The 23,298-nt window shown below is 40.4% G+C and overlaps 1 protein-coding gene across 8 annotated transcripts in view; it reads right to left on the reverse strand.

The window, feature by feature from the left end:
• Positions 1 to 1,272: 1,272 nt before the first annotated feature.
• dock2 (dedicator of cytokinesis 2) overlaps positions 1,273 to 23,298 on the reverse strand; it is a 151,474-nt gene continuing 129,448 nt past the window's right edge. For all 8 annotated transcript variants that reach the window (XM_086019767.1, XM_086019751.1, XM_086019719.1 and 5 more), the window contains 17 exons: positions 18,468 to 18,508; positions 17,342 to 17,432; positions 13,952 to 14,059; positions 13,423 to 13,512; positions 12,799 to 12,903; positions 12,281 to 12,422; positions 11,494 to 11,575; positions 11,312 to 11,396; positions 10,479 to 10,565; positions 10,142 to 10,318; positions 7,520 to 7,603; positions 7,133 to 7,270; positions 5,367 to 5,494; positions 3,577 to 3,772; positions 3,391 to 3,496; positions 3,150 to 3,298; positions 1,273 to 1,821 (listed from right to left, as the gene is read on the reverse strand). In XM_086019767.1, the coding sequence (XP_085875893.1) occupies positions 1,759 to 1,821; positions 3,150 to 3,298; positions 3,391 to 3,496; positions 3,577 to 3,772; positions 5,367 to 5,494; positions 7,133 to 7,270; positions 7,520 to 7,603; positions 10,142 to 10,318; positions 10,479 to 10,565; positions 11,312 to 11,396; positions 11,494 to 11,575; positions 12,281 to 12,422; positions 12,799 to 12,903; positions 13,423 to 13,512; positions 13,952 to 14,059; positions 17,342 to 17,432; positions 18,468 to 18,508 (1,872 nt within the window). In that variant the 3' untranslated portion in view covers positions 1,273 to 1,758. The remainder of the gene's footprint in view (positions 1,822 to 3,149; positions 3,299 to 3,390; positions 3,497 to 3,576; positions 3,773 to 5,366; positions 5,495 to 7,132; positions 7,271 to 7,519; positions 7,604 to 10,141; positions 10,319 to 10,478; positions 10,566 to 11,311; positions 11,397 to 11,493; positions 11,576 to 12,280; positions 12,423 to 12,798; positions 12,904 to 13,422; positions 13,513 to 13,951; positions 14,060 to 17,341; positions 17,433 to 18,467; positions 18,509 to 23,298) is intronic.

Below are 23,298 nucleotides of genomic sequence, written 5' to 3' on the forward strand. Positions count from 1 at the left end.
TAGTATCACTGGTTCATGTTAATGCCTCTTTATAGTTTTCCACTATCCATCCATCCATTATCGATACCGCTTATCCTCACAAGGGTCGCGGGGCGTGCTGGAGCCTATCCCAGCTGTCTTGGGGCAGTAGGCAGGGGACACCCTGAATTGGTTGCCAGCCAATCGCAGGGCACACAGAGACAAACAAACATGCCAATGCCAAATGAGTTTTAGCACAACAGTTTAGGCCCCTGTCAGAAAGAAAATGTCAGAATAATAGGAAAAATAATCCATTAATTCAAATTAGTCATCATCGGAGATGCTCCGACACTGTTGGTGTTTACGTTGCCACATCACACTAACAAGTGACGCTAACCGTGTTGCCAGGTTGGCGTGAATGAACCAAAAAACCCTCTTTTTTTTCTTTCTTTCCTTTTTTTTCTCTTTCTTGCTTTGCTTTCCTTCCTAAAAAGGCAAACTGTGTTCAAATGCAAATTTAAAACAGAATGACTTGTTAAGTCATGAGGTCCAAGTCTAAGTCAAGTTGAATCACTTAGTCAAGTCAAGTCATTTCCGTGTTTTTGGCAAGCAAGTTGCAAGTCCTAAAAATAGTAACTTGAGTCTGATATGACTCGAGTCCCCCATCTCTGCATATAAATGACACAAGAGGGGCTCAATAATAGAATCCCCTGTCAGTTTGAGTGCTGTTCTTACAAAATATACAATCCGTGCCCAACAAACTTGAAACCAAGTGTTGTGTATTGCACCATATTGTTGCAGTATTAATGAAATAAGAATTGAAAATACATACTGTAGGCCTATGCGATTTTAAATTAGCCCCTTGTTTTATACCCTCATTATGTGGAGAAAATAATACAAATATAATTACTGTTGGGACAAAGAAGATATTGCTTGACATTTAAAAATAAAAAAGCAATTAAAAAAAAACATGTCCAATAAAATACTATTACACTATCAGATTTACATGGTCATTTGCAACAACTTTCCTGTCTCTTTAATACATTATTTTATTGTTGCATCCAAATAAAATCTCAACATTTTGTCTTTTTATTCAGAAAGAAACCCACCACCACAATTATTTTGTGTTTTGAAAAACCTCACAAAATTAGTACAGTGCATACTGTATTTTTTAACCGCGGGAAAAAAAAAACACAAGGTGAACTTAAAGTATATTGCTGGCGTTGAGCTCAAATATACTATTATCTTAGAGCCATAAATCAAACTTCTAAAAAAACCCAAAAAACTGTAAAAGAAAAGTCTAAATGAACTCTCTGAGGCAAATGGTAAATGCAGTTTTTATAAAACAACAAAATAGCCCTTTTCAACTCATGCTTGATAAAAATACAGAATGTTTGTCCCTCTGGAGGATAACAAGAACACACTATATGCATATTTCAATACAAATCCCTAATTGGATTTTCTTACTCAGAGGGTCTTTAGAGAGATGCGGCAACCTTTCTGAATGTGTCAAATCATTATTTCCACAACAATGTTGAAAGTTGTATAATAGTTTTGTTTTTTTGTTTCTTAATCAAGCACAACAGTGTGGCGGCTTCAAGCAAAACTGACTATTGAGCTCCAAGATGGCATTTAGCATTACAAGTGATCATTAAGCTTCCTAGCGAAAGGTCATCCATTTATTGAAAGCTACACTGTATTACTCTGAGGTGACATGATTAAAGTAAAGGGACATTCAGTTATTGTGTGAAAGCAGAACTTTGAGGCAGAGAAATCAGAAGCTGTAATACTGAATGGATGTCAGAAATGGTTGTCATTGTCTTTGCCTGCATCACTGGTCATTCCATCATCTGCCTTTGAACTCTGTAAACAGAATTACATTTAACATAATACACACTGTTGACATAACTCTTTGTTGTAGGTATCAAAAAACATGTTTAAAAAAAATTCTAAATGCAATGCTGTGAGGCATGTGCTGTTTTTGTAAAAATGTTGCCAAACAATACAGTTCAGTATGAGATACAATATTAAGAGCTACAGTACCAATCAAATATTTCCTCTCAAACATACAGTAATAATGGTCAGTGTAAGTATTAATGTACAATTCTTTATTATTATTATAGCACAACCCTGCAAGAGTTTTGTATACGGTAAATGTAGTTTTTTTATTTTTGTACTGGCAGAGCAAGCAACAGTTTAAACCTGTCTTTCGGCCATATTTTCAAGAGTGTGATATGATATGATATTCAATATCCTCCAGGCGAGTACATTACAACAAGGCATTAATGTTGCATTACGAGCTTCTGCTTTCCTCGCCGATTTGTTGGGAGAAATCATGCAGTTCTATCGTCTCATCGTGAAGGTGATACTTAAATACAAAATACACTGCATTACAAATTATTATGCACTTTTATAATCTATTAAAATCCACTGCAAATGAAACCATTTTTTGTAAGTATTTTTGTTGACCTCAAAAAGGTTCGCGATACCATTGATCATACTATACTGCTTAAAAAAATAAGCACATATGGTATCAGAGGGGTTGCACTCAAAATGGGTTTCAAGTTATTTAGAAAATATCAAGCAGTTTGTGCAGATATATAATATAAACTCTGAATTGCATCATATCCGTTGTGAGTACCTCAGGGGTCGGTCCTCGGGCCAAAATAGTTTATTTTGTATATTAATGATTTGGTTGGTGTATCAAAACTGGTCAAATGTATTCTGTTTGCAAATGATGCTACTTTATATTACTGTGGGTAAGATGCTGAATGTGGTTAAACAAGAAGAACTAAAATAATTAAAATGTGGTTCGATGTAAATAAATTATCGTTAAATATCGAATAAAAACGTTTTGATATTCAGTAACAAAAGGAGAGACACTGGTGCACCAATTAATATTGATGGTATTGTTATAGAGTAAGGGAAACTAAGTTTTGGGGTGTTATTCTGGGTGAGAATTTGTCTTGTAAATCACATACACCCGTATTTACAGTAATTATTTGTGTTGTATTAATTTAAAACTTAAATATTGTGTCAAGGCCACCAGAACCCCCGTGAACACTGGCTGTGTAAAAACACACGAACACCATCAAAGGGTTTGGTAACCCAATAGGGTTCCTTCCCCGATGAAAAGGAATGCCTGTTATTCTGATTCGTCAGGCATGCACATACTGATGGAGTTTGTCTACCTTAGACTTGAAGAGGAGGCCCATGACGCCCTTGGAGCGTCTGTCTGCTGTTCGGTCTGAGGTAATGCAGAGGGACATGGTCTTGCTGTCCCTCCTGGCTCGGGTGGTCTCTACCTCTTCTGCCCCACCGACCACCGCCAGTGATAAACCTACAGTATGAGCACAACCAACCAAGTTACACGAACACCATTTTCCTAAATAAACTAGTCAATTGTGGATTGTTGTGTGGTACCAAGTTTACCTATAATGGCAGGCAGAGAACTGGAATTGGTGCTGTTCAGCGATACATTTCCATTATAAGGCTCTGACAAGTTGGTGTCACTACGAAACTCCTGCTTCTTGGACAGCTGGAGTGGTGACAGAGATCGTCATGACACATTCACACAGATGCTGAGGACTCCAACAGTGATCACCAATGCTCACCCACCCGTTTGCAGTACAGAGTGTTTGTCTGCTCTTTCTCTTCCGTAATGAAGATCATGCTACTCCTCTTCCTCTTCTTCTTACTCTTCCTCAGTTTCACCTCAGAGTCGCCCACGGTCACGACATCGCTGTCTTGCGTGCTGGTGCTGCCGCTCGAGCGTGGTAACATGCTGCTCAGGAAAGACTCAGGGGAGAAGTCCCTGTAAAGTGGCAAAGGATGATATTGGGACTGATTTAACAACATCCTAAAAAACGGGCACTCAAATGCATGTGTACGCTAATAATTTGCATACACTGTTGGTGGGTGTGTACATAGATTGTGACAAAATGGGTAACAGGTGTAAATATTTTGGACACCTCCCTATTTAAATGAGGGTTTAGCGCTTAGGTACCTCTGGTGGTTTTCACCAGGGAAAATTTCAGAAAACTTCACAAGCGCAGTATTTGTGAAGAGGTCAACGAATGCTGGATATTTCACTCCATTTTCTTTGATCCATTAAAGACACTTTAATGGTCAGCGTCGCTGTCTGTCGTTGCGGTGTATTCATCCAGCGTGATGTGCCGACAGCCGGCCGGACGCCACAGGGAGTAAGCGTCTGTCACTGTTGGCCAGCGTCTTTTTGGTCTATCAGGGCCTATAGGTCATATGGCATGACTTCTGTAGGTCATAGGCTCCATGTCTTTAGAGCATTGAAAAGTTCCAAAATTGTATTGCTGAATCGAAAATGTTTGTGTATGGCATTTAAAAAATGTTTACATGGGCAGAAGAGCTTCGTTTTCCATGTTGCCTTTCATTTTGCCTACACCTCCTCATCGTCACAGTAACTAGTCATCGGTATGCACAGTGGTGCCAGTTCACAGCTGCCTTTCAGATGCAGTATTGAATTACTCTCAGTGTAAGTGTTGCTCTGCAACTCTTGGATTAGAAAATGAATAATTCATAGTTTGCTAGTTGAGTCAGAACTTCACTTGTTTATGTCGTGAATTAATACATAATTGTATGTAAATATAAGTAAGGTATTACTTAGATGTAACTTTGATGTAACAAAAAGGGAACATGTTAATATGTTAATTACTGTTGATAATGTCATCTGTTCATGTCCGGAACTTTTATTTCTTGTGTTGCTACTACTGCAAGTTTGGAGTAAGGGACATTAACAGCGCATGTCCACCTGTTAATGCCAATGCTACTGTTCATGCTCCAAAATTAAACTGACGTCAAAAGGACACTAATGAAGACAAAAGAAATTCCTTTGTGGATTACCGGACATTCACCTCTTTTCATGGCAAGCAGCCAACGAGGTATTTATTTGCTGTTGGCCTACTTTTGTTTACCTTGTAGACGCTGTGCATCTCATTTGTACTGTTTTATTGTTTATAAATGTAGTTCTCATGGTGTGTACAAGGCATGTGCAAGTCATGACCACGGCAGAGGATGTGAAAGCAATAAACGCCCGTTCCCAAGAACCGCCTGTGTCAGTTTTGTTGTGGAGAGAGATACACTCAGTTACAGTGAATCACTTCGTGCATACTAAATTAATCTACATTCACTATCTACTCCTTGAAGTAGAAATGTACAAAATGAATTGTGTGGCTATTCTTCCTCTCTGGCAGTTGCAATTTTGGATGTGACCAGTAAATAGATCAGTTTCCACATCGATTTGTGCCAATTAATTAAATTTGCGCCTGTTTTTGCGTGCGCAAACCGTCAATAAATCAGTCCCTTATAGTTTACTCAGAATAGTCAGTCTTGCATTGATTTTTGTCCTTTTTTGACAATGTTACTTTAACTACCTGTCAACTGAGAGTTTGGTTGGCGTTGTACATTCAGAGCCTTGCAGTGAGGAAATGGAGATTATGGAGTGACGAACGGATCGCAGCACGGAGCAAGGTCGAGTAGATTTTCTGTCATCCAAGTCCAACTGGAGAGAGAAACAGTGAGGTAGAGTTACGTAAGGTCCATCTATCCATCCATCCATTTCCTGCACGCTTTTCGTCCTTTGATTGCGTACGTAAAACATGTTGTCAGCCAATCACAGAGCAGAGTTGGCACATACAAAAAACACATAAAATAAAAAAGACAAGAAAAAATCAACATTGTGTGAAGAGTATCACACTAGGTTATAAGCAAACAAAACCACTTAACTCATTCAGTGCCACAAATGTTCAGACCCTCTTTTTCACTAACGTTTGAAAAGTTTTGAAAAAATATTAATACATTCTTGGGATTAAATGGCTGGACTGCGAAAATAAATACATATGTATTTGGTATTTGGGATTGAATGAGTTGACTGTGATCTGGTTGTAGGGCTATTCAAATGTACAAATAAATAATGTCTTGTCACAGCCACTTTATGATTATTTTGAATATAGTTTCATAGTTTTCTAATTTGTATTTTATAAAGGACTCGGAGCACAGTTGCGGATAGGGAAAAAAACAATTGAATCCTCCATAAAAATGTTTGTCTGTCTCTCAAGATGTGTCACTTCAAAATGGTTCCTTGGCAAAATGATTTAGGACTATTTTTACCTTATGTGATGGCGGCGGCCGCGACCCTTGTGAGGATAGGTGTTATCGATAATGGATAAATGGATGTGATGGCGGCATGTGATGGCGGCATGTGATGGCGGCGCTCTCTGTGGCCGTGGGCTGTCATTCCTCTCAGTGTGGATGAGCTCCCCTTGGGTACCCTTTCCTCTTACAGTTTCTCTGTGTCTTGCCATGTCTTTTTAGTACAGTTTATCAGGTTGTGTGTACGTGTGTGTTTTTTGTGTGTCTTGTGTGTGTGAGGGGGTGTGCGTGTGTGTGTGAGAGTACAGATGCGCTTTTGGATCTATGTCTTTGTGTATGTTGGGAGCGAGGAAGGGAGGCAGGGAGGGGGGGATAGCGGATCTTCTTGTTATGTTGTATTTTGGATATTTTTATTGCACAGCACTGAGCTGCGTTTTCATGTATGAAAAGTGCTATATAAATAAAATGTGATTAATTGATTGAAAAAGATGGGAGCCATTTTAGGGAATGTCAAAGAGCACAAAACAGTGAATCATTGCTGTTTTTCAGCAGGGGGTAGAAAAAAAATCTGCAAATAGGGGAATTCTGGATTGTAGGTAGGAACACTATTTCCTCATGCTGTTTTTCCACTGCACAGTATTATGGTTTGTGACGGATGCTTTAGTACTCCAAAACAGTACTGCAGGAAACTAAGAAATACACCCACAATGAACATATCAAATGAAGTTGAATACTCCACTGTCCAGCTAAGACCTAGAAACAGTGGGAGCTAACATCAGCATGTGTGTTTATGTCCTGTCCATGAATCATATAAAATGTTACAATGATGAATAAATCTGTGTTACTAGTAGGCAAGGGGCATTGGTTTTAGTCACTCAAATGGTATTTCCTCTGCATCCTTGGAAGCCAGGCTGAGCAAATACTACAAGTAAAAACAGTACAACCTAGAAAAGAGTCAAAAGGAAGTCGAGCCATCCAAAGCGGTACTGTCCAGTGAAAAAAGGACAGTAGTGTGTGTCTGAGTTGCTCTCAGCTTTGGAGTTCTTACCAACTCTCTCACGCCATACTCCTTCTCCACTTTCTTTTTCAGCTCCTTGAAACATTCCTCCATGCGCTCGTGAAATGGACGCAAGACATCGGTGACTCTCTTCCCATGGAGAGAAATGCCTCCACCCAGTAATGGGATCTATAAACACAAAGATTCAAGAGTGTTGGACATTAAAATGGTCATGGATTTTAGGGTAGGGTAGCAAATAGATTGAGTCTTAAATCTGGGCTAGCGCTTTCAAAATCTGTTAGGTTTATTTCTTGATCTAATTGGGGGTAATAAAGAGAAAATCAATCATGCAAATTCAAAGAGACAATAATTGTATAATGAATTTAAAAAAAATGCTTTAACCTTTTTGATGAGCTGAACTGTAATTTTGTTAGGTACCTGCCATGCAATGAGGTCTTTAAGACGCAGTAGTCTCTCTTTGTCATCTGGGTGCTGCTGAGTGTACTCTTCTATAAAGAAAGCCTGACAGCGAAACAAGTCAAACACAATTACAGAAGGATTGGATGGTTGCTATGCGATTACAATATAATAAGCAGAGCTGGGCATCACCTAACATTCCCGAATTTCCCGTCTGCATTTTTAGCCGACCCACGTGGTCCCAGTCCGTCCCTCGTAGGCGATAGCCAATTGGCGTCGCAAAATTAACGTACACGTCACACGCAGACAAGTAGGCACACCGCCAAATAAAGAAAAATATCAAATAAAAACAACAGAATCGCACACAGGCACAGCGTGGTGATCGGTGAAATAAAAACAATAGGGGGCACATGTCATTGCGTCTGTGGGACCAAAAGCTATACAACACTGTTTCATTTTTTCTTTATTTGGCTGCGTGTCAGGTGTGCAGCACCTGCATGAGATGTGGTACCGGTTAAGTCCATTCTCGACACCATTTGGTTGTCCCGCCACTCGGGCCGGCTGGGATCATGTGGGTTGGCTAAATATGCAGATGGAAACTTTGCCATGGTTAGGCAATTCCCAGCTCTGACAATAAGTATTAATTTTATATACCATATATGTCGACACATCCCTGTTCAAATGTCAGGAATTTGTGATGTAAAAATTCAGAACAGGATAAAGCACTCTTAAACATCATTAATGTGATGTGAATATAATCTAAAAAAATAATTAATTGAAAAAAATATTTTAGAGAGGCTACTAGAACATCTGAACTCTATTTGGGGTTAATTAGGTTACGTTCACACTGCAGGGCCTGACGCCCAATTGGGATTTTTTTTTCTAAATGAGTTCTTTTATGTACACATTACAAAAATACTTCTAATGTGAACTCAACGTGTTCGTGATGTGACACGCATATGTTCAAAGCACAACGTCGAGTGCCGTGGACAACAACAAAAATCGACATCTAGTGGCGCAGTATTTACGGAATTAAATGTGGTTCCACGTGTAGGGGATCATTTTATAATCTCACATCGCCAGAGTAGCGAGGCGGGAGGAGGTAGAAATATTTTGGGGAAATGAGGCGACGCTCCAAGAAACTCATTTTATGGAGACGTCGACTAAAGATGACGCTACGTCATTGAAGCGTGTAACACATGGACCGTCTGCGTGGGTGAATTATTAATATCAAAACGTCAATTTTATATTTTATGTTTCAAGTGGGATTAAATTAAAGCCCCTGCCCACGCGAAGTGCATATTGTTTTTTGGATGACATATAGGTCGGATGTGTACGGATAAATGATCATACTGCTGATGCATCACAAACATACTGTACCTGATTTATAGCCACAAATGAAAGAGGCCAAGGTGGGATTTGAAAAAAATCTGAATTGTACTGTTCGCACGGCATGAAAAAAAATCTGATACGTGTTGCATATGGGCAAAAAAAAATCAGAATTGAGCTGCGGTGCGAACATAGCCTCAGAGGCACTTTAAATTGAGATAGGTGACTCATTTATCATAAGTTTGAATGCGATTGGTTAATTTTGAACACAATCGCATTTCCAGTTAGGAAAGGGTGTGCGCATTTCTGCAACCACATCATCTCAGTTATTTTTACTACCTCTGTCTAAAATATTTTATTTTGTTTATTGAGTTGTATGGGTTATACCAAGATCACAATGGTGGAAAAGGTGTTTATCGTTCTCATATTTATATTAGACGGCACGGTGGGCGACTGGTTAGCACGTCCGCCTCACAGTTCAGAGGTCGTGGGTTTGATCCCGGCCCCGCCCTCCCTGTGTGGAGTTTGCATGTTCTCCCCGTGCCTGCGTGGGTTTTCTCCGGGTACTCCAATTTCCTCCCACATTCCAAAAACATGCATGGTTGATTGGACTCTCTAAATTGCCCCTAGGTGTGATTGTGAGTGCGGATGTTTGTCTTTGTGTGCCCTGCGATTGGCTGGCAACCAATTCAGGGTGTCCCCCGCCTACTGCCCGAAGACAGCTGGGATAGGCTCCAGCACGCCCCACGACCCTTGTGAGGATAAGCGGTATAGATAATGGATGGATGGATGGATATTTATATTATAAAAACTTGTCATTTGAATAGGGGTGTTCAGACATTTTATAGCCACTGTGTATAATGTAGAAGAAATGTTGAATCAACAGAAAGAACAATGTATTATAAATCATCAGTACTTGTTTTGCCTGATGACAAGTAACCAATAACTCATTAAAAGGGACATACTATGTAAATGAACTTTTAATTTCTTGTAAATAGATAGTTGCGTTTGTGGATCAAGTGTGAAATTAAACAACCAATAAATACTTTTGTTATCTTTCTGAAAATGTGACCGTGAGAGAGCCACTCAGATCTTCACTCTTACATAAAATTGGGGTTACAGAATTATGGCCACCCTCACCCAGTTCATCTACCCATAAGTGGGGAGCTAAGCTACTCCAGTACATGTGCCATTGTCATGCCACCACCACAGTCCGGCGCCGATGGGGCATTTATTAGTGGTGACTTCATGGATGTGGCGGGTTGTGTGCCCCTTTAGGGCTTACCTCAACAGTGCATAAGATAATTTAATCACCTTTTCATATTTGGCAAAGCCACCCATGACTGCCGGGTCCACGATACCATTGAGCAGCATGGAGAGAGGGTTGATGGGAAGGCTCCAGTCTGCCTGGTACCGGTTGATCATGGCCAGAATCTTCTCATTGGTGGACTCCATGGTTTCAATGGCATTCTCCAAAGGGGACAAGGTCGTCTGAAGATGGAGTGACCAGGCATAGAAGGATGGAAGACGTAAAATACATCAATAACAAAAGGGAATGGAGTGTAATGTGAGAAAGTAGGCTTTTGTGGAATAAAAAGACACAAGCTAATGAATAGTCAAATCTTGTGGGTGGGCATTTATACATTCTTACATGCTTCATGTCAGTCGCCTCAAACCAGCGCAGGATACCCGGCAACTTGTACACAGTGGTGAAAGTCGTACGCTCGATCCACATAGACTTTAAGAGAAGAGCAAATACGTGTGACTCATACGGTTAGGCAGTGGAACAACAAAAATCACAACAACAGTGGCTATTACACGTGCATAGTGTAATGAGATCAAACCTAAGAAAGAGCTTTAAAAAAATAAAAATAAAAAGCTCTGGGGCTACAAAGATCAGCTCAGTTTTGATTGACACCATTGGACAGATACTCATTTTAAACAGAGGTGTCAAATCCACGTCCAGAAAATAAAAAGCCTGCTGCAGTTTGGTTTTCGCCACGGGTGCATCTAATCAACTGGCAGGTAAATGAGCTCCCGGGACCTTGCTCGTCTTACTGCCGACTCATTTACTTGTCGGTTGATTAGATGCACCTGTGGCGAAAACCAAAGTGTGGCAGGGTTTTTACTTTCTGGACCTGGATTTGACCCCTCTGATTTTAAAATGTTAATTTTTATGGTTTTAGTTTGCAATGGTGTACAACTTGTCTTCCTAATATTTTGGTCACCTTATGTAGCTATGTATAAAAACCAATTAAATCACTAAGGCTAGAAATGTAACAGTTCTAGCTTCAGGCAACATTTGGGATAAAGCAATTTGCATCTTCATCAGATCTGGTGAAGTTGTGCAACAGTACTTAATGTTGCTGTCACTGTAATTACAAGTATACTGGACTGATTCTAATATGACATGGACTGGGAGGGCACCATTTCATGCTGATATTAATGACATTCACTCTTCTATGGCCATAAAAGTCTGCTCACAGCAAACTCATTGTTTGGGTCCACTGGTCCTTTCCTCACAGGCCTGGAATAATGAAAACGCTGCACGTAGTTGGACTTGTAGAAGCTAGAAGAAGTCAAACAAAGGTCACTGTCATTGAAATTCCACACTCTTTTACAGTGTTGGCTCAATGCACTCTTTATAATCTTCAAACAGCACTGACTTGATGATCTGGTCCGGGACTGGTTTATTCTTCAGGCGAGGAGGGATTTCGAGGACAGGCTGGACGGTGAAACACTGAATATCTGATTCAAATCACTAAGGATTTAAACACTACATAACAAGATGGGAAACACAGTAGTATTGCGAAAGTCAAATGCCACCACCAGCTGTAAGTCGTATTAGTTGAAATTTAAAAAAAAGGAAGTTAATCACTGTTTCGTAAGTCACAAGAGATGTCCACATATTTCTGCAGATCATCGTGGTCGAATGCAAACGTTGTATATGTTCAAATACGGTCAACTTCATTATTTTTTCACAAATTGCTAATATCGGTCTGTCCCCGTGCCATCTGTTATTTTTACTGTTCCTAATCAAAAATAAAAATAGCTTGAAAACAAATGATCAAATTAACTCTCCTGGACACTTGAACTGTCTGAGAATTGTCATACAACTCGATTTTTGTCTGATTGTGGGTTGAGAAGAATGCAGACTTTGATGGCTTTGGCGACATCCATCGTAATCAATGAGAGTGTAGCAATTTAACAGGATCTTGGCGTGGTGTTGTGTTGATGTTGGTGCCCAGTGGTATATGATGGTAATGTTAGGTATAATACCACTTTTAATGGAACGATACAGTCTTTGGTAACTAAGGCAAGTCTGCTTTTTGGGGGATATCCTCAGTGATTTAGCAGACGCGAGGATTCTGCCCGACAGCAATAAAATATGACACATAAATAATCAATGTGCCAAATGTTTCTGTTCATGAATTTATTCTACTGCAAGGATACACTGGAGGGAAGAGTTCCTGATGTCATCCCCAGGCATGGTGGTGGTATTGAGGCGGACGGCACTGGGGAATTGGCTCATCAGTTGGTTTTGGAAGTCCTCTCTGCGCTCATACTCCTTACCTCGATGAATAAACACCTTGTTCTGTTGGATAAGAAACTGCTGTAAAAATTGTTATGACTTGCATTTGCTCTGTTTTTTTTGACCACCTTAATTTGGCTCTTTAGCTTTTCCAGGCTTTTACATTCTACTCTGCTCTCGTAAAAGCTGAAATTGATTTTTTTTCATATTCCTTGGCACAGCACATTAACCAATCTATTCAAAATTGGAATTGTAAAAAGTTAGGGTACTCTCAGGCTCCATTTTCTACTTTCTAAAGCTCCTCTGTGTATGATTGAGTTAATTTTATAGTCCAATCTGTGTAGAATATTGATCTGGTGCATTGACTTGGAGTACTTGACAGCTGTTTTTACTGTACAAATGAAGTTGACCTGTGTTACTACACAACATGAACACACACCCTGAGGAATGGAGGGTAGCCTTGCCCATAGTAGCCCACTGCAAAGTAGTCCGGTTTGGGCCTCAGGATCTTCATAATGTTCTCATAGCACTTTGCTTGTTTCTCCTGCAGAAAGACAAAGATGAATGCCTTCCTCATTGTGTCCATGCACAGCGGTTGCATGGACAGTCCCCCCGCCACCTTTTATCTGCTCACAAAGCTGCACTCAGCAGAATGCAGGGAATTGCGTGAAAATAATGTGCAAACCTTCCAAGGTCCAACCAAATAAATTCTACATTATCTGAGAGAGCAAACTGCAGGACTCATGTAAGGCAATGAGAGTTTTTTTTCCAGTGTTGCAAATAAGTGTAGTCTAACCAATGAGGACATTTCATAAGATTACTTGCTTGAAGGGAAATTAAATGTTGGCATGAAGGGCATTAAATGAAAAATGGGGGTTGGGGGAAAATGCAATTGCTAAGTAATGTAACCACATTTGACGTTCTTTTTGTATTTGAAGTTCAAAATAAGTTACAATATTTAAATACACAAGTGTTAGATATTTATCAGCACTCTTTGTAATTCAGAACACTCTAGGAGATCATTTGTTGACAGGAGATGATACTGCAAAACGACGGACATTACCAGTCTCTTGCTGAGTAGCTCGTAGTCAAATATCTCGTTCTCGTACTGATCAGCAAGTTCCTTGCACAGAGTGATGGCTTCTTCCCACATCTAAGCACACACGCAGACACGCACACGCACGCCCCAGCACACACCCACACACACCCACGGCAGAAGAAATTTAAAAAAAGACAGCAGTGTCCTTCATTACACCATCTGCTGACAAACAGCCACCAGCTGGCCTCCAGGTCATGCATTTTATGGAAATCTCTATGACAAATGAAGGGACTCAATCACTGTTTGAGAGAACATAAAGGACTCAGTGGAGACAGAAAATGAAAGTGTCACCAACACATGAAAAAGTGGCTATAAAATGTTTCATCATTATATCGCTTCTGGTGTTATGTATTAACTTTTTTACAAAGTGCATTTGAACTGAGGGAAAAGACCACTTTCCCACTTATTGATTTGAGGGAATGGAAGGACATTTATGAACATAGCAAATTTGAAGAAACTACATTTTGTAGATGTGTTACAAGATAATGCAGACCTTGCCCATGTCAAAGTAGTCGATGATGGTGTCAGAGAGCGTTTCTTTGAGCTGCCGTTGGGTTTGGGAGCCACGGAATTCAAAGTGGCTGCACAAGTCATCTGACCACTAAGAAACAATACAAAGGAAAGGATATCATGTTTATATATATATATACATATATATATATATATATATATATATATATATATATATATATATATATATATATACACACACACACCTAACGCTCTCTTGCCCTGCGATTGGCTGGCAACCAATTCAGGGTGTCCCCCGCCTACTGCCCGATAGATATATCTCATTTGGATTGACTGGGCCAAACCAGAGGTAAGGGCTTTTTGGCAGTGACTTTTATCACTGGGTTTGTGCAAAAATATATGTAGACAAATCAAAGGCTGCAAGGACCACCTTTAATTTACTTAACACTCTAAACAGTGGAGGTAAAGGAAAAAATAGCTATGTAATGAAGTAAAAAGTCAATGATTTTCAGGAACTTTGGGGGGGCCACAAGCCCTTTATCCCACTACAACAGATTCACGCCTGTAGTGAGCAGCATAAAAAAATAATTTCCATATTCACAAACATGTCATGAGCAGTCAGGTCTAAGATGACCTTGACACGGAGCAGAAAGTGGAGCAAACAATTGTAATTCCAAAGCGCATCTTACACAGTGCAAAATAGATGAGAACAAATCTCTTATTTTTCTTCATCTGCCTTGCCATCCAGTCTAGAAAGTAAGTATTGTACTACAATGCACGCGACAATTCAGTTCATTGTATCATAGGCCTACATTGCGGACAGTGATGCCAGCTAAACGTTACAGTAGTGCATTACTCTAATATGCCCACTGTTTTCAGTAGCTACCAAGTAGGCATCTTTAACACAATACTATTTCCAAATCGATATTCACATTGAATTAACTTATCCAAGTCACTGTGTGTTACTGTTGTGGTGAGGAAGAAAAGTCGAGGCACTTCAATTTACTGAAGCAGAAGGTGTTAATGAGCAATCAGCACAAAGGCTCAATGGCAACATACTCAGTCTCGAGCAAGAAAAAGAGAGCTATAAGTACGATATTGAGAGTGATGCACTAAGTGCACTCTCACGTGATGTAAGTACGTCGGCACGCTCAACATACTGTCGACGTTGCGTGTCGATGACGTAAATATGCCGGCGCGCACATACCGTCGATACCCATTTATGTTGGCTGACAAATTAAAAAAAAGAGTTGGACTAAGCATGGCCGGAAGTGGATTTTAGTCCGGCCCATTAATCGGCGCTCGCGCCTGTGACGTGCAGCCAGATTTCATCTCAGCCTCCTCCGTGAAAGGCTTCTTTTTAGGCTTCTTTGAAAACAACTTGTGTCCGGAGGTATATTCAAGCTGCGCGCAGCACTCAAGTATGACACTGGCACATCACGCACTTTCCTACTTCTGGAAACACGCCGTAGCTAAACTGCTGTGTAGTGGTTTGCTGGTATGCTTCTATTTTGAAGGCCGGGAAGTGTGAAGGAGGGAAAGTGTGGAAAATAAGTAACTTGTTGAATGCTTGCAGACTCGTCGTCTGTTGGACCCAAATAATTATACAATGCGACAAAACCAACCCCAGGGCTCATAATGGAAGTACAGTACACACAGCTGGGTAAGTACGTAAGTGGCGCGTTTGAAGCATGTCCACAGCGGGTTTGAAAAGTAAATTAGCCAGCCAATTGTCTATAAATAAACCTCTTCCGCTAGCATCCCTCCCGCGGGGCCATCATGCACGTTGGGGGGTGGGGGTGGAGTGGGGGGGGGGGGTGTTGGTCGGAAAGGGTGGTGGGAGAGGGACCAGCAAAAAAGAGTCAAGTGCGCAGCTCTGCTTACTATTAATAAGACCTGGTTTTACTGAACGTGCTGTTATGTGCGGCGTATTAGCGTGCTTCGTTAAGTTTCATTTCTCAAAGCAGCGGGTTGCAGTCAAAATTACACAATGTTGTATTTCAGCTTTGTGCATTATGGGGCTAACATTTGCGGAGCTATTTCACTCCAGTCAAACTGCGTTGGTGCTTGTAGGTAACGTTACTGGTTCCGTTGCTTTATGTACCCAGAAACAATAACGTGACATCCATCAGTGTGATTGTCACCAAATGCCAGTTTTGCCAGAAGACAGACTTCTGACGGACTGACAATTACAATTCGGTTTGTCATTAAAAATAACTGACTGACGAATCACGAACATTTTGTAAAATGCCCACCTCTGATTAAAGCAATGAGGTTATTTTTCTTCCAGATGGCATGTTATTAGTGTGAAACAAATGAGCACCATAAACACATACACATCCGAACGAACCTTTCCACTGGAAATCTTAATTTGTTGCTGTGTATTGTTTAGTTGGCGAAGTTAAATACATGCAAATACTGTGCTACTGTGTCCACTTTTAAGTTGTGCTTGTTCACATGCATGTATCCTGGTTTATGTGTCTTATGCAACTGTCAAATGTAACTGATGAAGTAACTCTTAATATAACGCAATTACTTTTAAACTCAAGTGATTAGTAAAGTACCATAAGTCAATTATTTTGTAAAACAATAATCTGTAATCAGATTACTTTTTCCAAGGCAACTGTGGCAACACTTGTGAGACGCTAACAAACAGAGTGCCGGCTGCAAATTTCGCCCGATAGCCACAGTTTGGACACCACATTTTAGTGGTGGTTTATTTAGACATACGTTGTGTTTCTAATGACCTAGAGGAATGTCAAACAAAAGATATCAGAAATCCGAATATGAGTCATGAAATTCGCTCCAAAAATATGTAGAAGAAAACACACTACTGCACTTGTTATATCAGATCTTTTCAATTCTATCCATAAGAAGTCAGTGCTTTGGAACTGGTGGGTCAAAGATGAAAAAATGAAAGGATGAAAAAATATGGAAATTGGGACTGGTTGTTGGAGAGATGCTAGTCTGCTGTCTGAATATTCAACAGACTATCTACCTTGCCTGCATATGTGTGACTTGGTTCTTTTGTGTGATATGTGTATTAAGACAAAAAAAATCTAACCAGAATGGGCTCTCCACTGTGCATCTGTACGTCCCTCTCAGCAAGCCCACAAGTGTCCAAAATAAGGCATAATACGTCATACACGTGTGTGCGTGTGTTTGGGTGTGTGCTTGTGTGTGTGTGTGCATTCACTGCATCCATCACCATAGCGATGCAGCCTAATGGCCGATGTCGTGCCATAAAGTGACCTCTGCGTTTTATCACGTAGAGGCCTGGTCGGCTATGTAACACGCGTTTATCCGCGCCTGTATAACGGTCTCACTCAAGGCAGGCAGACATGTGTTTAGAGAGCAAGACTTAAATGTCACTGACGCAGTTCTGCTTTATGTGCTTACGTGTCCGAACTACCTTGAGCAGGCGCGAGTGCAGCAGCAGTGTGTACGCCGCCTCTGTGTAGTTTTCGCCCTCCAGGTGAAGGTCCCGCAACTTGTAGAGATACCTGAAGTGAACACACACAAACACCAACACACACGCAAACACAGGAAGAGGTCAAGTGCAAACATGTGAGTCATGTATCATTCCACTAGATGACACTGTTGGACAACCAGATGTATTCATCACATGTCTGTCATTCTCCCCAATTTCTGGTTACTTAACAGTTGAAGGGCACACTTCATTAGCTACACTATCACGAATAGTCCAATACAAGAGATACAAGAGATGATAAAACAACAAAAATTATCTTCCTTTATGAATATATTGTCAATTTCTATTAGCTTCATTAGAGAATTAATATTTTATTGAATTTGTGAAAAAAAAATAAAAATAAATAAAACTTCCTGAACATTTTTAGCATTTTAAAGGCGGGTTTTTTTTATTAGCTTCATTACAGAATTAATATTTTATTGAATTTGTGGAAAAAAACCCAAAAAAACTTCCTGAACATTTTTAGCATTTTAAAGGCGGGGGTTTTGTTCCGTCCTATTTTGGTGCAGGTTACATATACCTAGTGTGGCCTATGAGTGTGCATCCATCCATGCATCCATCCATCCATACATACATTTTTCGAAGCGGTCATCCTTACTAGTTACATTTAAAAAAAAAAAAAGAACATCAAAATACCACGTTTTCACTTAACAGAAAGCAGGCCAAGCAGATGGTATACAAAGATGCAGATGATCCACCGGGGAGTGGGTGTCACATTCCCAAATACACACTGATTGTGTCTACAGCATAAACGGTCAGCAGATATTCACAATGGGACCTGACAAAATGCATAATCTCCTCTTGTGCTATGAGCCAGTCTTCCACTTACCACCCATCAGGCCCTTCTTTCTCATACCTCTCTTCCTCAGTCAGACCAAGTGCTGATCCAGTGGATTGTGACATTAATTCAGCGTGACACTATAATCCCTTGTGAGATTATGGAGCCTCACACACTTGTTCACACACCCATACACACACACATACACACGCACGCGCACATCCACACAGTACTCAAATGCACAATATGACAGATGCTGCATGGAAATACCTGATATACATTCCTTCACGATTGATGTCCTTGTAAAAGTTCTGCAAATACAAAACAACAATGGTCAATAATAATGTACAGCGCATCATCATCGACGGAATCTAAGGACAGAAGCGCTTTAAAAGGACGAGGACGGATGTGGTCGGAGGACGATTAGTTTTATGAATAAGGATGGAGGACGGAAGGGTACCCAGGTCACAGACAGAGGATGGACTGGCAAAAAAGGGGTAAAATGCCCAGCTGTGATTATGACCAGTATTCACTATCGATACGGCGTTTGTTTGCATTTGTTCTTATATGCAAGTCTATATGGTGTGTTTGGCATTACCATTTGATATATCAGATCTCTGTTTACTAATGCTCTATGGCTTCAACGGAGAGCAGGAGACTAGTGATGCAACCCTTTAGCAATATGAACCATCAGACAAAGTAATTCAGTCACCAGCCACTCTATGACAGGTTCTGTATGATTCAATTTACAAATGTCATATTGTGGTTGTTTGTAGTGATGTAGAAATGGACAAGTAGTCATACTGTAAAACCTGTAAGCATGATATGCTGTCGATGTACACCAAACATTGCAAACTACAAAATAACAAACACATTACAAGATAATATGCACGGCAACAACCACAGCATGTAAATGCAAAATTGTTCTTAGACTAGCTCCATTTTACACATTGTACAAATGGTACATTGTTGAATGTGGCTCTTTTGGTTGCTCTGTTAGGAAGGGTATTGCATAAGATAAATATGAACTTTTCCATTCAAAAACAAACAAACAAACAAAAACCTGTTTACATTAAGTCTTGGGGATCATTGTCCTGATGGAACACCCATGTTTCAGCTGTCTAGCTGATAAGTTGAGCTGCATTTAAAGACTGCAGCTGCAGAGTATGAAAATGTTGCCATCATGATTAACAAATAGTGTAGTGTTCTTGGGTTTCAAAGCATCACCTTGACTCCTACAAAAATACATGTTGTGGCTAAACTGTTCAGTCTACAGTATGTCTTGTGGGAGGATAAACAATCTGTCCAGAAGGCATTTGGCCTGTCCATGTGGTCAGCTGCAAATTACAGCCAAGCATGAAGCTATTGGTTTGGAAAGACGTTTGTCTTTCAGTCATTTCCAGCTCTCGGCAATTGTGATCATTAAATTAATCTAGCTTGGCCTTGTCAATAGAAAATACTTTGTAGAACATTAAGCAACACTTATTCTGAGATTTAGGTGAAAGCATGCATGAATTGAATCATACAGAACCTGTCAAATTTCTAAGTAATTTATCTTTTCTTTTGATTGAGGATTATTCTTATCTCGCTGATTTTAGTTCTGAGACTATACTACTGTTTTGTTTTTTAGTTTTGTTGTTCTCTGTTGTTGTTGTTAGCTTTTAGCTCCAGTGTTTCCTCATGGGGGAGGGCTCCGTGTTGTGGGAGTAGCTGCCCTTCCCGCGGGGGCCGTCATCGCAAGGGCTCCTTGGGTCCGGGTGACCGGGGGTCTCTACACTTTGTGTGGGGTCCACCCGGCTAACCCGGGCCGGGTGGCACCCCTGTGGCCGTGAGCTGTCGTTCCCCTCAGAGTGGATGAGCTCCCCTTGGGTACTCTTTCCTCATATGGTTTCTCTGTGCCTTGTCATGTCTTTTTAACACAGTTTATCAGGTTGTGTGCTTTGTGTGTGTGGGTGTGTGTGTGCGTGTGGGTGTGAGTGTGTGTGTGTGTGTGTGTGAGTGCTGATGTAATGGTGGATGTCTTTGGGTTTGTTGGAAGGGAGGGTGGGAACGGCTCTTCTTTTTACGTTGTGTTTTGGATGTTTTATAGCACATTGAGTTGCATTTTTATGTATGAAAAGTGCTATATAAATAAAATGTGATTGGTTGATTGAGATGTCATATTTGACCCTGCGTAAATTAGATAAAATTCAAACTTGTGTACTCAATTCTTGTTAATAAAGGGTGTGGGAGCTGTTAAATTTGATGACAATGACCTAAATGCCATTATGTTGAGACCTCAAAAACCTTTAGTAAAAAAAAAGCAATGTTGGCTGAATCCTTTGTGCCTGCTGTGTTATTAAACATTTTTATCTTTGGAAAAGGAAGATTTTTTTAATGCACCTCTTGTTTTGGATCTCATGAGATTCTGCAGGTGTAGCCAATAATGAGTGTAAACACACAAGTGAGTGTAAACACACAGTCACTGAGGGGCAAAAGCTACTCTACTGTGAGTTTTTCCTCTATTTTCTCTTCCTCGCAAAGGTCAGACACACCAACAATGCGGAATAGTATCAGTGCGCTGGCATCCCGCTGGAGAATGCTCATCTACATGAAGGTCATGTGCTCCATGGTGTCTCATAGCCAAGTGATTCAATCTGAGATGGGCACTTTACCCTTTTTTGCCGGTCCGTCCTCCGTCCGCGACCTGGGTACACTTCCGTCCTCGTCCCTCCGTCCTTATTCATAATAATAATTGTCCTCTGACTCCATCCATCCTCGTCTTTTTAAAGCACTTCCGTCCTTATATTTCTCAATAAAATAATTATTACAAAATAACGCAGGTTTATTTTAAGAGGAAACAAAGACTTCCACCTAGGGGTCGTTTAAATATACATTAGCGCTGGTGGAGATTTTTATGGTCTGAAGATGTCCAACACAAGGACATACTTTGCATGCAAAGGGATAAGGTATTAAATGTTAACAGTTAGTTAACAAAACAAAATTGCTATCCTGGATTACAGACACAAGACAGGTTGGGAGTGTTTCTGTCAATTATGTTTTTTTTTTTACCTTTATTCAGACAAAACAATATACAAAACTCTTAATAGGAGATGAAACACTTGTGTTTGCACAATAAGTTCATAGAAAGACCAGTAGCGGGAGAAAAAAAAACTGAAGTTTTTGGCGTCCTGACTCCTGTGGCATAATCCATAGTATTACATGTGTTGAACCACTAGAGGATAGACTATGTGTGCAATGTGACTGCTGGGAAGCACATGAAAAGCGTTGCGCAGGTAATTAATGAAGGAGGCTCCGTGGTATTGCAGAAGAGAACACTGGTCTTGCTTTTTAAAAGAACCCAACACAACACGTTCAGTCGGTACTTGACTTGGTTAGGGACAAATAGAGGGACGGACGAAAACCCACTTCCACCCTTGCTTAGTACGTCCTTTTTAAAAAAAACTTCTTGTTCTCTGTCTGTCTGTCCACAAAATAGGCATCCGTCCTGCCTGTGGAATGCCCATCTCTGGAGTCGATCTCTCATTATGATGATACACAAAAATGGCAGCTGTTAACAACATGTAACCAGCGCTACTGTTACTTCTGCAGGTGAGTATCCGGGTTAACAAGCCCTCTAGCCTAATATGAGGATACTTTTTAGCTGTGCATGTGACTTTGTGGTCATGTTAGTTAGCAACTGCATCTGCATGTAGCAGAGGAATGCGTCTGGGTGTTGTGTAATGTGTACTTTGCAAATTAAATCAGCCCGAGGGGGACAGATAAAAATTCAGTAAAAGGGGTGAGCAAATTAACAAAGGGAATGCCTAACAGACTGCAACAGTACATAACGCTACCTTTTGCATAACATGCATCCAAATTGCTGGCAAAAATGGAGTGTACTGTATCGTAAAAGAGCTCTCTGAATGTTAAGAAAGGGCAAATAAATATATTTATGAAAAGGAAAGAAATGCACAAAGGGAGCATGAGGGGCACCAAGTTGTGACTAAGACAACTGCTATATTTTTACATGACTCTATGTGCTACAAAGCAGGGATGTTCAAACTTTGGCCAATGAGGGCCACATACAGAAAAGTGAATAGAAGTGGGGCCCAGTTCACAAAACCACGTCAATATGCTGTATGTCAACCAAGTATGTTAAGCAGTTAAACATATTTAAAGGGAAAACAACGCTGCGGATTAACAATCATAATTCAAACTTTCACTTTCTGCCACTTGGTTGAAAATCCTTTGCAGTCAATTACAGCCTGCAGTTGCATTGACATAGAATAGGAATACATAAGACATCCTCAGATACCAGAATTCATCCTTGGTGATGCTCTACCAGGCCTCTACTGCAACTGTCTTCAGTTTCTGCTTGTTTTTGGGGCATTTTTTTTGTTCAGTATTGCCTTCAATAAGTGAAATGCATGCTCAATTCACATTCACATCAGGTGTTTGGCTTGGGCATCGCATGATATTCCACGTATAAGTGAAATGCATGCTCAATTCAGATTCACATCAGGTGTTTGGGGATTAAAAAAAAAACTCTTTGATTTGCTTTTGCAGGATGTGCCAGGTCAATGTCTATCTGCACTATAAAGCACCACGGAAAGAGCTGTGAGGAGAAAACATTTCCCAATACACTTCAGAATTCATCCTGCTGTTTTTGTTAGCAGTATCCAATTAATCAATTAACCAAGCAATTTATCTATTCATTAATATTAACGAAAATACAGCAGACACCATAAAACACGAATAGCATCAACCCGTTAAGCCCGGGAGCGCATAACCGCGTTTCTACCACTAGAGCCGGGAGCGCTATTGCATCTTTCTACCTTTCAAACCGTGAGAGCGGATACGTCACTGTCCTTTTTTAATCCAACTCTCCGTCTCCTAGCCAACTTAATAAATCAGAATATACACGTGACGGAGTCGCGAGACCGCGGAGGATGTCGTGGAATTTTTTCGAGCCCTAAGTAGGCTAATGGTGGATGCCGTCGATCGCCGGGAGCTCTGATTAAAGCAAGTAATGGCAGTGATATATAGACGACGTGCACGACCAGTGGAACCAGTCGAACGCGATATGATATGGTTTGTAGACAATTACGATATTGTCTTT

Source organism: Filicampus tigris, chromosome 2, assembly GCF_054856515.1.
Source record: "Filicampus tigris isolate MCC_2025a chromosome 2, RoL_Ftig_1.0, whole genome shotgun sequence".
Lineage (NCBI taxonomy): Eukaryota > Metazoa > Chordata > Actinopteri > Syngnathiformes > Syngnathidae > Filicampus > Filicampus tigris.